We start from the raw sequence: 16,227 nt of genomic DNA, 5'->3' as shown, positions 1-16,227 counted from the left end.
CCTGCTACTGCAATGGCACTCAGTACACTTCCTCCCTGACTTATTTGAAGTGAGTATTGAGGGAGGGAGGGAGGGAGGGATGTCCTTCTGCAGTGGGACTGGTTGATCCTTCCACACTTCCTTCCTGCTCTGTCTGTGAGGTAGCATGCTGGGTAGACCAATCCAAAACCCTCACCATCTGTCCCCTGGGGGGTTGAACAATGCACATCCTAACCCACCACATTACTGTAATTGTAATGGTCTAAAAGGCAGTAGAGCGGCAGCATGTGGTGCTCTGTAGGACCTTGCAGTAATCTTCCTCCCAGACATAGCAGCAGAGTGGACTGATCACTAATCTGCTTTATGACAAAGGGAAGCAGTGATTTAGTTCAACTGAACTGCACTTCAGTGGGGCTGCCCTTCCACCTTCCGTTTTTGTGCTGAGTTTATTAAATTAAATAATCCGATCAGCAGCCACACAAGGAAGCAGAGATACTATATCTATCTGCAAGTTGTGATGTAAGCACAGTCATGTGGCAAGAAGATTAACATCAGACACAAATGTGAAGTCTATACTGTACGAACAAATACTGTGTGTACACAGATGTATGGCAGGAGTGTAGGGAGTGTGGGGACATAACTCAGCCACCTGTATAGAGTTTTATTCAGGGCTGTGATGATAGTTAAAGTAGGCATCTCTCTAAATCAGAAGATCTGGTGTTGACAGGTGATGGATAGTGGTTCCATTTCAAACAGCTTTGTTTTTTCCTCTCGATTTCCCAAACAAATAACAGACATGTCAGAAACAATCTGCCTCTCTGAGTTTGTCACCATAGTATGAGCTTATTGTCTCCCCTCTCGTATCATGTTATTATCTTATCATAATCTTATTATAATCTTATGTAATAATCTTATTATTATTATATACTATACAGTAATGTTCTCGCCTCATGAGGGATGTCAACAGATAAAATTAATCTGTACTGGATAACAACGATACCCTTGCTGGATTACTCCTTGAAACAGGGTTGATGAGGTGGTTGGATATAGGGGAAGACAGTATTTGGTTAATGTTTCTTTCAGACAGTGTGTGTGCTTGCGTGCGTGTGCTTGCATGTGCACACGGGTGCGTACCCTTGTGTGAATGGTGGGGAGCGGGTTGGGTGTGGCTGCTCTTGACGAGAACATGACAGGGGCCTGGAGTGTGATGAGGTGGCGGTGGGGGTGGTGGAGTACTGTGGCACATAGGAGTTGTGGATGAAGTGGAGCAGTGTCACTTTGAAAGCACTAATTACTCTTTCAGCTAGCGCTCTGCCGTGGTCCTGTGGGGGTTACCACTTCACAGAGAAAGAACAGAGGGAGAGGAAGACAGGAAGAGAGAAAAAGAGAATGAGAGAGAGAGAGAGAGAGAGAGAGAGAGAGAGAGAGAGAGAGAGAGAGAGAGAGAGAGAGAGGGAAAGAGAGAGAGAGAGAGAGAGAGAGAGAGCAAGGACATCCTAGACAGAGAGGACATACTACATGGAGACAAACTGAGGTCCTCTCGTATGATCTGATAATTAGTAGCAATAATACATGTACTATATTAAGCCTGTTTGGATGGAAAACAATCATGTACCATATGAATACCACATGAATGTAACAAAAACAATCCCTGTGCAAATCAATTCCACTCAGGAACTGCTTGAACTTGTAATACCTATTTCTCTAATTCAAAGGCTAACTATATGTAGGTATCCTTGTCCTACGAAGGTTATAACCATAGAGATTCTATCTCTATTATTATACTGCTGTCATCTGGTACAAATCCTACTATATACTTTAAAGTCCAGTATGGAGAGTGTAAAGATCATTGAAAAGGATAATATGATTAGGGCGGTGCGCTATGCTGTGCACTTCTGGCACTTCCAGTCTGCTACCAGCTGCTCACAGCAGCCAGCTTTGTGGAGTCCCATTCTAAATGAATCTACATCACTTCACAGGAGCTCAATCTAGCTCTTTTTGGGAAAGGTTAATTGCCATGGACATGCTACATATGGCCCATGAAAATGAGCCGTGAAGGATTTTACCCAAGATTGGAGATCTATGCTTATGAGTGTGAGACTTTCAGAGATAGAGACAAACCTTCAAGTAGCTTATTTTTTAATTATATTTTGTGGTTTGGTTCCAAGTCATTTGTCTGTGGCTTCTCAGTATCTAGGTAATATTTACAATGTCACACCAGATGTTGCTAAGGATAGCTCCGTTATGTAGGTAAACATACATAATAAAATATAGGGAAAACCTGCTATCACTGTAAAGCAGTGCGTTCTGAATATCCCCCTCAATGGGTGTTGACTGACTGTGGGCAAGGAGGACCAGGGTGGGTGGCATCACAGAGCTAACTGAGCCCCTGGTTCTAGATCTCCCTGGGAGAGAGGTCTTCATCTCCCTGGAGCTACATGCTCTCACAGTCTTAATCGTCACATTTTTAAGTTATTCCAAACATCACATTATTAAGTGTTTAAGGTTAAGTTTAGGAATTAACTCCACATTTGTACGGTTAGGGTTTAATTTAGACATTAACTCTGAATGGTTAATGTAAGGGTTAAGTTTTGAGATAGGTTTAAAATAAAAAATATTAAAAACAACTTTCTTTCGCTGGATTCAAACATGCATCCTTTGGAATCAGAGGTAGAAGCTTAAGCCCATCCACCATCCCCATCCACAATGTCCTTGCAAAACCAAAATCTACTTGAAGGTAACAGTGCTCACTGTTGCCCCTAATAGACAGTTTCCACATCATCTCCCAACGTCTTCAGAAATGGATGAACGTGAAATACTGGCTTGTTTTACAGGTGACCTGCATGTCCTGGAGAGGCATCACCTGAAGGGCTAATTACTTAAATATCCAGTCACTTAAATGCTGCAGCAAATTTAAATGGCTGTCGTTTTGCCAAGGCCTCCAGCACAATAATACCCACATTAACCTTGAGCAACACTCTGAGGGTGAATGTATATTTGCCTATCCACAAATGCCTGTGTGTCTGTACATGTGGAATACTGTGTATTTCATAATGAACAGTGAATACTCAAGGGGCCATTTAAGTTTTATAGTCACTTAAACGGATAGTATATTTCTTCAGGCTGTTGCAGTGAAATAATAAATGACTCTATTGTCTATAAACCTGTCATTTTTTATACAACATAAACAACTGGAGCTACAGATGTAGGATCGTAATTTGAGCCAGCAACAGGACATATGAATGATGTGGATGACAATTAATGGACATTTTTGTAAGGGTTGAAACATTATTCGTAAGGGAAATTCAAGTCTGAAATTTCAAAGTGGAAATGTCAAACTTCAGAAGCATTTTAAACCTTGAATACCCTATAGGTTTTACATTTACGGCATTGCAGGAAAGGTCTCCTGCAACAGGGTGATCAAATTAAGATCATAAATCTGTAAGTCAGAGGTGACTTTATGAGACAATGATTCTTATGTATAAAACCAAGCTGAGGGTGTCTAGTGAAATACACTACAGGACCAAAAGTATGTGGACACCTGCTCGTCGAACATCTAATTCCAAAATCATGGGCATTAATATGGAGTTGGTCCCCCCCTTTCTGCTGTAACAGCCTCCACTCTTCTGGGAAGACTTTCCACTAGATGTTGGAACATTGCTGCGGGGACTTGCTTCCATTCAGAGTATTAGTGATGTTGGGCTATTAGGTCTGGCTCGCAGTCGGCGTTCCAATTCATCCCAAAGTTCTCAATGGGGTTGAGGTCAGGGTTCTGTGCAGGCCAGTCAAGTTCTTCCACACCGATCTCGACAAACCATTTCTGTGTGGACCTCGCTTTGTGCAAGGGGGCGTTGTCATGTTGCCACAAAGTTGGAAGCACAGAATTGTCTAGAATGTCCTTATATGCTGTGGTGTTAATATTTCCCCTCACTGGCACTAAGGGGCCTAGCCCGAACCATGAAAAACAGCCCCAGACCATAATTCTTTGTCCACCAAACTTTACAGTTGGCACTATGCATTTGGGCAGGTAGTGTTTTCCTGGCATCCGCCAAACTCAGATTAGTCCATCGGACTGCCAAATGGTGAAGCATGATTAATCACTCCAGAGAATCACTCCAGTTTCCACTGTTCCAGAGTCCAATGGGGGCGAGCTTTACACTACTCCAGCCGATGCTTGGCATTGCGCATGGTGATCTGAGGCTTGTATGTGGCTGCTCGGCCATGGAAACCCATTTCATGAAGCTCCAGGCGAACAGTTCTTGTGCTGACGTTGCTTCCTGAGGCAGTTTGGAACTCGGTAGTGAGTGGTGCAACCGAGGACAGACGATTTTAACGTGCTATGCGCTTCAACACTTGGCGGTCCCGTTCTGTTTCCACTTCACAATAACAGCACTTACAGTTGACCTGGGCAGCTCTAGTAGGGCAGAAACTCTAAGAAATGACTTGTTGGAAAGGTGGCATCCTATGATGGTGCCATATTGAAGGTCACTGAGCTCTTCAGTAAGGCCATTCTACTGCCAATGTTTGTCTATGGAGATTGCATGGCTGTGTGCTCAATTTTATACACCTGTCGGCAACGGGTGTGTCTGAAATAGCCAAATCCACATACTTTTGTGTATATTGTGTATACCAAACATGTACTGTAGGTACTGTACAACTAGCAATGTATCAACATAAACTTTTGACTCACCCCGTCCGTCGTCCAGATCTTTGGCGTTGCGTCCCTTGAGGGCGCGGTTCCAGCTGCTAGTGTAGTCTACTCCCCTACCCTCCCAGTCCTTCCCACCAGCCCCTTTCATCCAGGGAGGGCCGTACCTCCGCGGGGTGGGTCTGCGTGTATCTTTCAACACCCTCCCCATCATTCCTACCCCCCGGCCGTCTGAGGAGGCCACCCTGTTCCCTATCCCAGATGCTACCATGGGGTCCCGGCCCCCATTTTCCCCTGTGGAGCTGTCCCCTACAAAGCCAGAGTGCAGGAACACCAGGCTCCCAGCTGTCAGGTAGAGGAGGATGAAGGAGAAGAAGCGCACAGGTTTCCTGCGAAAGTAGCGTTGGATTTTCAGCAGAGGCCTGGCCATGCTGGCTCCCCCTGCTCAGTCACAACGTCCCAGTGAAACCCAACCATAAAGCAGCAGAGCAGGACAACACCCCCCTAAAGCTACTAAGAGGTTCAATCACACAGGACAGAGAGTCCAAATCCAATGGTTGGGGAAAAATAATTGCCTACTAGGTAAAAAAACACACACAACAAAGGTATCTTGTGCTAAGGAGTGTGTGTGTATGGGATCTCTGCATGAAGGTGTGTGTGTGTGTAGTGCTGGAGAGTGTGTCTCCAGTGTGTGTCTCTCTACATTCCCTCTGAGAAAGCATCAGGAGGGCAGAGAGCTGATGGTGGGGCCATGGCAGGAAAGGTGATTTGCTGAGACTGAGAGACGACCACAGCTCCACAGAGGCCCTTTCCACCGCCACGCAGATGGAAGACGCTTGTATTCCCTCCAGCCATTCACCGTGACGGTCTGTGACAGAGGTTGTGGCTCGCCATCTGAAAGTAAAATAAGCCGCATTAAATCAAATCAAAATCGAATTGTATTTGTAACATGCTTCATAAACAACATGTGTAGTCTAACAGTGAAATGCTTCCTTTCGGGCCCTTCCAAAAAATGCAGAGAAAAAACTTTGAAATAGAAGAGAAAAAAAAGACAAATAATAACACAAAGAATAAATAGAAAAAATTATAACACACGATAACTTGGCTATCTACACGAGGTACCAATATCGAGTCAAGGGGTACAAGGTAGTTGAGGTAGATACTGTATGTACATATAGGTAGGGATAAAGTGACTAGGCAACGGAATAGATAATAAATAGTAACAACAGAGTATTTGATGAGTCAAAAGAGATTAGTGCAAAAAGGATCAATGCAGATATTCCGGGTAGCTATTGGTTAACTATTTAACAAACTATTTTACCAGTCTTATAGCTTTGGGGGTAGTGCCCACCACACACACCATCTCCCCACCTCCTCAGCAACACTCAACCATCATGCACCAGGTTGCAAAGAAATAAACTAACACAAATAAATAAACAACCTAACCCGAAAAAAGCAGAAGCAGTGGCAAGCAGCACATTAGGGTTAGATATGGCCAAAAGATACATCAAAATGAATCTCACAAATAAATACAAGACACTATTATTAAGACAAATGCATCAAACTAAAATACAAAATACTTTTGCAAAGTAGAGTATTTACATAAATACACTTGCAAGTACACAGCTTCACTACAACAGCAATCTCAGTAGCTCTAACAAAAAGTGTTTTACTTGCTATGGCTGTGAAATGTGGTTGTTTATCTACTTCAGTTGAATGCACTGACTGTAAGTCGCTCTGGATAAGAGTGTCTACTAAAATTAGCAAAAAAATTAACAATTAGAAAGCACACTGGGTAATATCATTGACCTTGTTTCGGGGCGGAGCTCATTAACACAATACCCAGCATGCTTTAATGTTCATTTTTACATTTTCATTTATGTTAATTTAGAATAATTTATTGGTAATTTAGAAGACACTCTTATCATACCATAATGCCATTAGACTTCTGATACCAATGCAAGGTGATATTAAATAATAATAATTAAATAAAGTTATTAGAAAGTATTTTGTATTTTGAAAATACTAATTACAGGTCTCGAAAGTATCTTGTTACATAATACATTGGATTGTAGTTAAGGCCGGTGAAATACAAATTACAAAATGCTCAAAAGTAATTGAAATACATATTTCTAATATATCTCTGATTAGAGTGGATGAAAAGCTTTGGGCTGTGGTGGTTGTTGCCTTCAGTTCATACTAAACCCAACTGTGGGTGGTCCTCTCTGTTCCAACCAGCTCTGAGCTCTACAGGCTTCCTTATATCTTCTAAATGAGATTGGAATGGAAACACTGGATGGGGAGGGGAAACATAGGAGTTCCACCCCGCAGCAGTCTAGTTAACCTTTTACTGCAGTTGGCTAAATCAGGGTCACACAGAGTGTTTCTTGGTAGTATTAAACAAATCTACTTTGAAACAAAAGTATACACCTCACACACATGGTTATGAGCTTAGAAAAAGAAGACACCTATATACCATGTCAGATATAGAGTTGAAATGTATTCAGTTTAACGTTTGCATCCCAATATTACACTCTATATACATCATAGAAGACATAGAAACACCGGATTTTCTGCAGGTTTAAAAAAAGAATGTTTATTCATTATGAAATTATGAAAAATATGAATAACATTCTACCCATGAGGTCACTATGTCATTTGATTGCAGGAAATAAAAAATAATAAAAAATCCCATTCTGTTTCAGTGGTCCCAGATCAGGATCTGGTAACATTCTTTATATTAAGAGCACTACAGATGTAGGATCTTAATTTGAGCCAGTTTGCTACAGCAGGAAAATAAACCTGCAGCAACGGGAAATGTGAAATATCATGCGGAATATAATTAATGGACATTTGTCTGGATGACGGGCGTTCTTCATTTATCAAAAAATAAGTTTAAAATAGTTTAATAATATATATATATATATATATATATATATATATATATATATATATATATGTGCCTAATAGCAAACTTTTTGGTGATCTGTAAACATTTAAAATTACGAGCCTAGTTTATTTCTTACGGAGAAAAAAAGGATTCTTCCTGGCTAGCCTTGATTGGCTGAGATAATGAAGGGGCTGGTCATGCTGAGAGATGATTCCTGATTGGTCTACCATGCCACAGGCTACTGTCTATAACATAATGGGGGGTTCCTGATCAGTAGTCTCCCGCAGATTTCTTTTTAAAGATAATAGCAATGGACAACTGCAAACGTGTTGCTGCAGCTCTCAACATCATCACTGCCCTGAATTTAACTGGCACTATTGACAAAGCTCAGTAGGAGAATGTTGTGATGGACTACTCTCTGGAGGATGACAGCCTGACTCGCTCTTGACTCTGAAAGTGAATCAGATGACGAAGCAATCCTTGACTTGGGTAGAAACAACATTGTCATTTCTGATGATTTCTGATGACAGTGGTGAGGAAGAAGCGAAGATCAACTGTATTGTTGTAAGTGGACCAAGTTTTGAACTCAGTGGAATGCCCAGTAGTAGCAGAGCATGAGGAGATGAACAAAACTCTGAAGTTCGATTGCAAATAAGGAGAGAGTCGAAAAAAGAACTCAGACGGCTCTTGTACTGTATAAAACAACTCTCACTGCGTTAAATTTTTAAGCAAAGGGCAAACACAGCATCCATGAAAGAGACAAACAAAGATGATTCTTGGAATATTGAACACTGTCAATGTGAACTGGAGCGACATGACACAACATAACAAGAATGCTGAGCAGACGAAAAGCAAATGACAGAGAACCTTTTACTTAACCATTAGAAACCCAGGCCCAGTTTCCCTTGCATAAAAACATCAGTAGTGACAGGACTGCTCAAGGAGACCCCAATTAACATATTCTGAAGAAAAAATTAAAATGTTGGTTTACAAAAAATGCATGCAAAGCTATGGTTTGCATCACTTAATGCTGTTTGTTACACAACACACTTTCAAGTGACTATACTTAGCCAAAAATGTATATTTTTAGTTGAAAATATACTCAGGCATCTCTGGACATCACATGAACTATGCTGAATGAGCATACAAAACAATGCCTCTTCAGCAAGTGTGTAAAACCTTCTGGAGCTTGTCTATAAATTGGAATTACAAGTTAGCACATTTCAAATAAGCATTACTTTCCCATGTTTCCCCCATGAGTCTGTACTTTTATAAAACATACAAAAAAGCCAATATCGATTTGATGGAATAGGAACAAACTCTGTCACTCTTTCAGAGTACCACCTTAGCGGGTGGTGAAGAAAGAGTGTCCTTATCTGTCCTCTGAGTCACGCTATGGCCATTATAAGGCTTGTGTTTACACCCGATGCCTTGGGAGATTAAGGTGTTGAGGTCAGAGCATTCAGAGGGGAGGGGGGGTAACCTTGACTTAGAGGCAGACATTCATAAAAGGTACTACAGTACATATAAAGGTACTCAAAGTACTTCCCCTCATGCGCTCTTCCTCCTTATTTTCACTTTCTAACCATGGCATGCAGACACAGACAATTATATCTGCCTAGCATTCTTTTACATACTGGGATTGGCATGTAGGCCAGGGGCAAAAAACTCCTGGGCAGATTTTGGGCATGGTTGGGGAGAAAGATAAAGGGCACACAACTGGTGGCAGATGGCAGAATGTTACAGTATACACACATGCATACGCACACACACGCTTGCAATCACCCTATTAATTATTTATAAGCACACAATGGAAAAAATGAAATTGAACTACAAACTCCACCTGAGAAGAGCATTTCTAATTTGCAGGTTCAAATGACCGTAATAAGAGTGGATGCAGAGGTCACTGACTTCAAACAAGATATTGAAACACAGACAGGTTTTGTATGTAGCGGGGCAGAGAGTGACAGGTGTCCTTGCATTCCTAATTGCCAATTGGGGTTCTATGACTTGTCGTGAGTTTACAATGTTTAAATGAGCTATAAGAGGCCCTTGAAGTGAGAACCTCCTCGAATATTGTGGTTGCATTGTGTTCATATCTGGCTGACCACTTCAGAAGGTGGTCAGGGAAACATTTCTCCTCAGTCTGGATGCAATCAGGCTACCAAAAGCACATTTTTGGGATGACATCATCAGCACTCTGCCACAAGTCTCCAGCAAACTTGTGTTTTGGAAGTGAGGCACCTTTTTTCATTAAACGTTAGAGGAAATATGTTCCTAGTGTGTGAGGAACGTATTTATTTGCTTCAAAATGGCTAGCCAGCTAACTTATTTACAAAAAAAATATTTTTTGTGTGGCTAGAGTTATGCTAACCTGTTTGCAATTCCTTTAACTTTGCTAGCTAACATGCTGGCTAGATACAGAGTTTCATTGGCTAGATAGCTACAGTAAATGGCTCCTGCCATCAAGTTGTTGTTGTGTTCTTATCAGATTTATCCTGTTCCACCGTTTGCAGAATGCATACTGGCATTTCAATACATAAAAAAAGGGAATCCAGACACAACATGGACATTTAAATGTAGGCGTATACACATGACGTTTTCGAAATTTCATGATCTCCATGATCAGAACTCCATGATCAGAATACAAAAGCTGCATGAACTGTCAAGTCTAGACACGGCGTGATTGACCATTAATTCACATTCATATTAAATGAGCCAGCAAATATTTAATCCGAGTGGATTCTGGCGGGAGAAATGTCAGAGTTAATCGTTACCGGGCAGTCGGGCAGCTCAGTGCGTGCTGTGGGCCATGGCTCTGCAGGACACTCCATAAATATACTTCATATCTGCCCTGTGACTTATTGAGCACTAGGCAAGGGGCTCTCCTGCAGAGTGGATGCTGTCACCTCACCCATACCCTTTACAGAAAGCCTTTACTGTAAAACAAAATCAGGCCATGTTTTTTAGAGCCCAATTCATAGAGTCCCGTGCACATGCTGGGAAGTGTGGGAGTAGATGTGGATTAATGTGGGTGGACGTCTATTTGAATAAATCTATTGAATATACACCATTATAAAGGAATCCGTGATTTTTTTTTTAGGCAGGTCCTAAGAAGCATTTTAAGACAAATTCTTTCTTTTTACGAATAGAATGCCATATCTTTTGTTTAATTATGTTACTGGTCTGTGCAGCCAAATGTCTGCAGCATGTGCATGAAATCACAACCTGGTCTCAGAGCATTTTATATTATTCTGTATGTAAATTAAATACACTCCATTTAGTATGATACGTTACATTTTAAACGGTATTAATTAATTTGTGGATGTCCATCACCCATTTCGTATGATTATAAGTACAAATTTGCAAAATTTACAATATGTTGCGAATTTTAAAACGTATGATATGTTGTGAAAACTAGCTAGCTGAATAACGTTAGCTTGGCTAGGGGTTAGGGTTAAGGTTAGGGTTAAGTTTAGGAGTTAGGTTAAAGGGTTGCGGTTAGGGTTAGGGGAAGAGTTAGCTTACATGCTAAGTAGTTGCAAAGCAGCTAAAAAGTAGTTAGCAGTTGAAAAGTTGCTAATTAGCTAAAGTTGTTCATGATGAGATTCGAACTAGCAACCTTGCTACACATTTGCGTTATATGCCCACCGATCCACCCCAACCAACCACCCTACTTACATTATTACCAATCAGGCTGTTATGGTAGAGTGGTCAGATGGAAGCCACTCCTTATTAAAAGGCACATGACAGCCCGCTTCGAGTTTGCCAAAAGGCACTTAAAGACTCTCAGACCATGAGAAACAAGATTCTCTCATCTGATGAAACCAAGATTGAACCTGGCACTATCCCTATGGTGAAGCGTGGTGGTGGCAGCATCATGGTGTGGGGGTGTTTTTCAGCGGCAGGGACTGGGAGATTAGTCAGGATCAAGGCAAAGATTAATGGAGCAAAGTACAGAGAGATCCTTGGTGAAAACCTGCTCCAGAGCGCTCAGGACCTCAGACTGGGGTGAAGGTTCACCTTCCAACAGGACAACTACCCTAAGCACACAGCCAAGACAACGCAGGAGTGGCTTCAGGACAAGTCTCTGAATGCCCTTGAGTGGCCCAGCCAGAGCTCAGACTTGAACTCGATCGAACATCTTTGGGAGACCTGAAAATAGCTGTGCAGCAACGCTCCCCTTCCAACCTGTCAGATCTTGAGTGGATCTGCAGAGAAGAATTGGTAAAGCACCTCAAATACAGGTGTGCCAAGCTTGTAGCGTCATACCCAAGAAGACTCAAGGCTGTAATTGCTGCCAAAGATGCTTCAGCAAAGTACTGAATAAAGGATCTGAATACTTCTGTAAATGTCATATTTCATTTTTCTTTTCATAGAAATTAGCAAACATGTCTAAAAACCTACTTTGACATTATGGGGTGTGGTGTGTAGATTGATGAGGGAAAAAAACTATTGACTACATTTTAGAATAAGGCTGTAACCTAACAAAATGTCCAAAAAGTCAAGGTGTCTGAATACATTTCATACTAAGCTGTAGGCAGAACTTTACGCAATCATGACTAACACCTTGATCACACAGACAGCATCAATGGCAAAACGGTATGCAGAATCATCTGGATATGTGTGCAACAAAAGTTCAACATTCCCCTTCTGCTAGCATTTCTGTCAAGCTGTTTACGTATACAGTTTGACGCATATGTTAGATAAATCCAATGTATGCACCATATACTGTAGAATGCACTGTAGAATGCACTGCAACTGCCTCTAACACGATGCTGCAAGGAAAACGTAGCGTTCCATTGGAAATGAATGTTCTGGTGTACCCAAATGCAATGATGCTGTGGGTGTGATCGAGGCATAAGTCGGTTGGCGGAAATAAAAGTATAGGTATTTGTTATCTTTTATATATGAAGAAAAGTCGGCAAAAGTCTTCATATATAAAAGATATTGCCAGCAACAAATACCTATACTTTTATTTCCGCCAACCGACTTACGCCTCGATCACACCCACAGCATCATTGCATTTTGGCGGGATGCTAAAGTTGGTGGAAAAACGTCTTGGTTTAAGAACTGTTTCTATCCGACCTAGCTCAGGGAACAGGTCTACTGAGACCACCTTATGTGACCACCAGCCTTTCTGTCCTACCCTGTCCTACCCAGTCCTGCCTTGCTGGCTCTCTGACAGTTGTCACAGCCTCTGTCACTCACAGACTTCTTATATACACTGAGTGTACAAAACATTAAGAACATGACACATCCATGACATAGCTTTCAACTGGATTCACCTGGTCAGTCTATGATCCCTTGTTGATGTCACTTGTTAAATCCACTTCAATCAGTGTAGATGAAGGGGAGGAGACAGGTTAAGGAAGGATTTTTAAGCCTTGAGACAATTGAGACATGGATTGTGTATGTGTGCCATTCAGAGGGTGAATGGACAAGACAAAATATTTAAGTGCCTTTGAACGGGGTATGGGTTTTTCACGCTCAACAGTTTCCCGTGTGTATCAAGAATGGTCCACCACCCAAAGGACATCCAGCCAACTTGACACAACTATGGGAAGCATTGGAGTCAACATGGGCCAGCATCTTGTAGAGTCCACGCCCCGATGAACCGTTCTGATGGTAAAGGGCATTCAGTGTAGCTTCCCCATATGGCACTCAGTTACCATCTTCATATAGTTTCACTACATTACAGATGCACAATGGATCAGATTGAATGGATGGATTCAGCTTGTTTCCACTGGGTTTTAGAGAAAGTATTCGATTTCAGAGACAGTTTCCATGAGTGGCAATGTGAGCATTATTTGTAGAGGAGTGGAGTGTACAGTATTAGTGGTAAACGCTGTTAAAGGAGGTGAGGGTGAGAGAACGTCAGTAGCAGTCTAAAAAGTGTTTGTCTTTTGGAGGGGTGGCTGAGTTAGTCGTGTTTATATGCCTTGTGTTTGGCCCCAGATGAGGATAATACAGACCACTTTTGTAACATTGAATAAAAAACAGATGATTTGATTAAATATAATTATCTCCTTATCTGTTTTCATTCATTATCATTTGAGATGTTATTGGATTACCTTGTATAAACCACTATAGCAGGCACAAGGATGTGGGGTTTCCACGTCACCATGTTCAATAACAAACAGGCACCAGTAGCACAATTAGAATGCAAATGGGAGGTTTATTAAGGGTTTTGGTACACTGGGGAAATGCACCAGACAGAACTGTTTCGGTTTCGTTCGTTCATTTTGTTGTTTTTGTTCAGTGTTCAATTGCTTTATTAAAAATATGGACACTTACCTCGCTGCGCATTGGTCCTCACCTTCTTCCAACAACAACGGCCTTTACAAACCACCTACAGCCTCTCCTCGTTGGGGCAGGAAGTTCATATAAGGCTTGGCGGTGGAGCCAGCAACCTGCAAGATATCTCCCCTCAATTACAACTCGCCTTACCTTACCCCTGCCGTCTGCCACACCAAATAAAAATAAACCTTTCTCTAGATATTATTGTCATGAATGGGACAATCTCAAATTGTTTCCATAAATGTCTAACATTTTTATGTTCTAATGCCAAGAAAATAAATTGGGTAGAAATGTTATGGTAATGACATTCAGTTGAGAGAGCAAACAGGAGAACTATGTTGTGCAGCACATCAATAAATGAAAACAAATCAGTCCCAGAAAATAATATCTTCCAATGGTCAAATAACTAAGACATAAAACATATGGTTTGTGGTTTGGCTTGGCCCTTACATACTGTATGTATCCAATTTCTGTTATTTTGTATTTTATTTTACCAAATTAACCCTATTTCACTCCTGAATTATTGGGAAACAGGGCGACAAAGAGCTCTGAAACAGAGTTGACCACAGCTGGTTTAAATTTTATTTTAATCAATCCCCTCCCCTGGTTTGTGTTGGGCTTGGGGGGGGGGGGGGGGGGGGAGAGAGAGAGAGAGAGAGAGAGAGAGAGAGAGAGAGAGAGAGAGAAGTGTGTGGGACTGATGAGAGGCCAGTGTGGGGCCAGAGAGAGGAGTGTGTGGTTTTTCTGAAATCCTGGTTGAAGGATTCCGGATTTCCTGCATATTCCCTCCTGGTTCTGGTAAGCCTCCAACCTGGATTTTGGGAAAACCAGGGAATTTATTGAAAGTCTCAGGAATTTTGCAACCCTAATCCCAAGGCAACTGAGGTCTGTGAATTGAAGCTAAAATCTGCGGAAGATGAAACAGTGCGACTGTTGGCCCTCAGACACATTTGTAATAGTTTTTTGTTTTGTTTATGAAAGAAGGAAAGGAGCATCCAGCATCTTGGTCAAATAAGTAGTAGTACATGCTCTACAGTTCTATGCACATGTAATGATGTCTGAGGGGGACAAAACCGTGTCCGTTGTTTGAAGTAAAGTCTTTGATGTTGTAATATCACAAACGGACGTGGCAGTTTCACCGCTACGGATTCCAGCTTTAAGATCTATTCCAGGCGTAGCCCCTAAGTGACACAGCTCTTTATAAGATTAGCACAGATGGTGCCTGTGAGTGTTGCTGGAGCCTTGAAAACGGTTGTGCTCAGGAGGTCCTGGCAATAAGTATTGAGGGGCAGTGGGTAAAGAGCACAGGAGCAGCTCTGTTTGCTCTGTGATTGGCAGTGTACAGTAGTAGCCAGCCACACAGTGCAGGGGTTTCACATCTTCATGCCAACCATTTTGATTAGACCCATGTTTGATCCTGGAGTGTGCCGGCTGGTATCAGTGATTGGCTCAATTCCCAATTCAATGAATTATTGGTAGCCACTCAGAGGCTGTGGAAGCTCGTCAGTGGGGCTATGTGGGAAACTTCCCAGATATATCCTGTCTTTCATTCGATCGTCCTCGGAAGCTAACATAGCAATTTGAAAACAGCTGGCATAGCCCTTCACTGGGTGCCAAAAATAGACTGTTATCACTGGTGAACAGTTTTGGGGAGTACATGTAGTTTAACTTGTAATTTTACTAAATTTTGCAGTAGCTTGGTAATAGTTGACCTAAATTCTAATCTTGGTAGTGTTTTCAGAAATTAATTACCTTTCTGCCATGTAGCGGTGTAGCTAACTACTAGAACTACACACTACTTTATTTGCAATAATAAAATTAAATATGGGAGAAGTCGGTAAGAATTTCCTTTATTTTTCTGCATCAGAACTACCTGATTCTCACTTGAAATTCAGTTGTTGTGTTTAATAGACTAACTTACACATTCTGCAATTCTGTCAATCTGACTCTAAAGTTCTTGCAATTTCTTATCTTATCTTATTGCAATTTCTTATCTTATCTTCTTGCAATTTCTTATCTATGACATTTCAGATTTAGTAGTTTGGAAGTAGTTTGGATGTAGTGAACAACTTTAAGTGTAGCTTTCATGTAGCTTAACTTATTTCAGTGTAATTGGTAGCTTGGTAAACTATATTTTTAAAGTTGCTTCCCCAACACTGCTGGTTAGACAAGGTTTCTTACAGTTAGTGACATGATTCTTTGGCACAGAAGTTGTATAGATGCTGTAGTTGGGTAAAGTGTCTCACACGAGCCGTAGTTGGGTACAGTATCTAACACTAGCTGTAGTAGGGTACAGTATCTAACACTAGCCGTAGTTGGGTACAGTATCTAACACTATCTGTAGTTGGGTACAGTATCTAACACTAGCTGTAGTTGGGTACAGTATCTAACACTAGCTGTAGTTGGGTAC

At 41.5% G+C, this 16,227-nt stretch overlaps 1 protein-coding gene across 3 annotated transcripts in view; it reads right to left on the bottom strand.

The window, feature by feature from the left end:
* LOC110525733 (sialate:O-sulfotransferase 2) overlaps positions 1-16,227 on the bottom strand; it is an 80,885-nt gene that overhangs the window by 28,048 nt on the left and 36,610 nt on the right. The window contains exons 2-3 of one of the 3 annotated variants that reach the window (XM_090237654.1): positions 13,815-13,930; positions 4,670-5,521 (exon numbers count right to left, since the gene is read on the bottom strand). In XM_090237654.1, the coding sequence (XP_090093780.1) occupies positions 4,670-5,057 (388 nt within the window). In that variant the 5' untranslated portion in view covers positions 5,058-5,521; positions 13,815-13,930. Of the gene's footprint in view, positions 1-1,113; positions 5,522-13,814; positions 13,931-16,227 lie in introns of all 3 variants that reach the window. The other 2 variants (XM_036979876.2, XM_036979877.2) reach the window with 2 other exon arrangements.

Source organism: Oncorhynchus mykiss, chromosome 6 (genome assembly GCF_057628025.1).
Source record: "Oncorhynchus mykiss isolate SJ-2025 chromosome 6, ASM5762802v1, whole genome shotgun sequence".
Taxonomy (NCBI): domain Eukaryota; kingdom Metazoa; phylum Chordata; class Actinopteri; order Salmoniformes; family Salmonidae; genus Oncorhynchus; species Oncorhynchus mykiss.
Note: the sequence above shows the minus strand (reverse complement) of the source record. Positions and strands in the feature narration are given on the sequence as shown.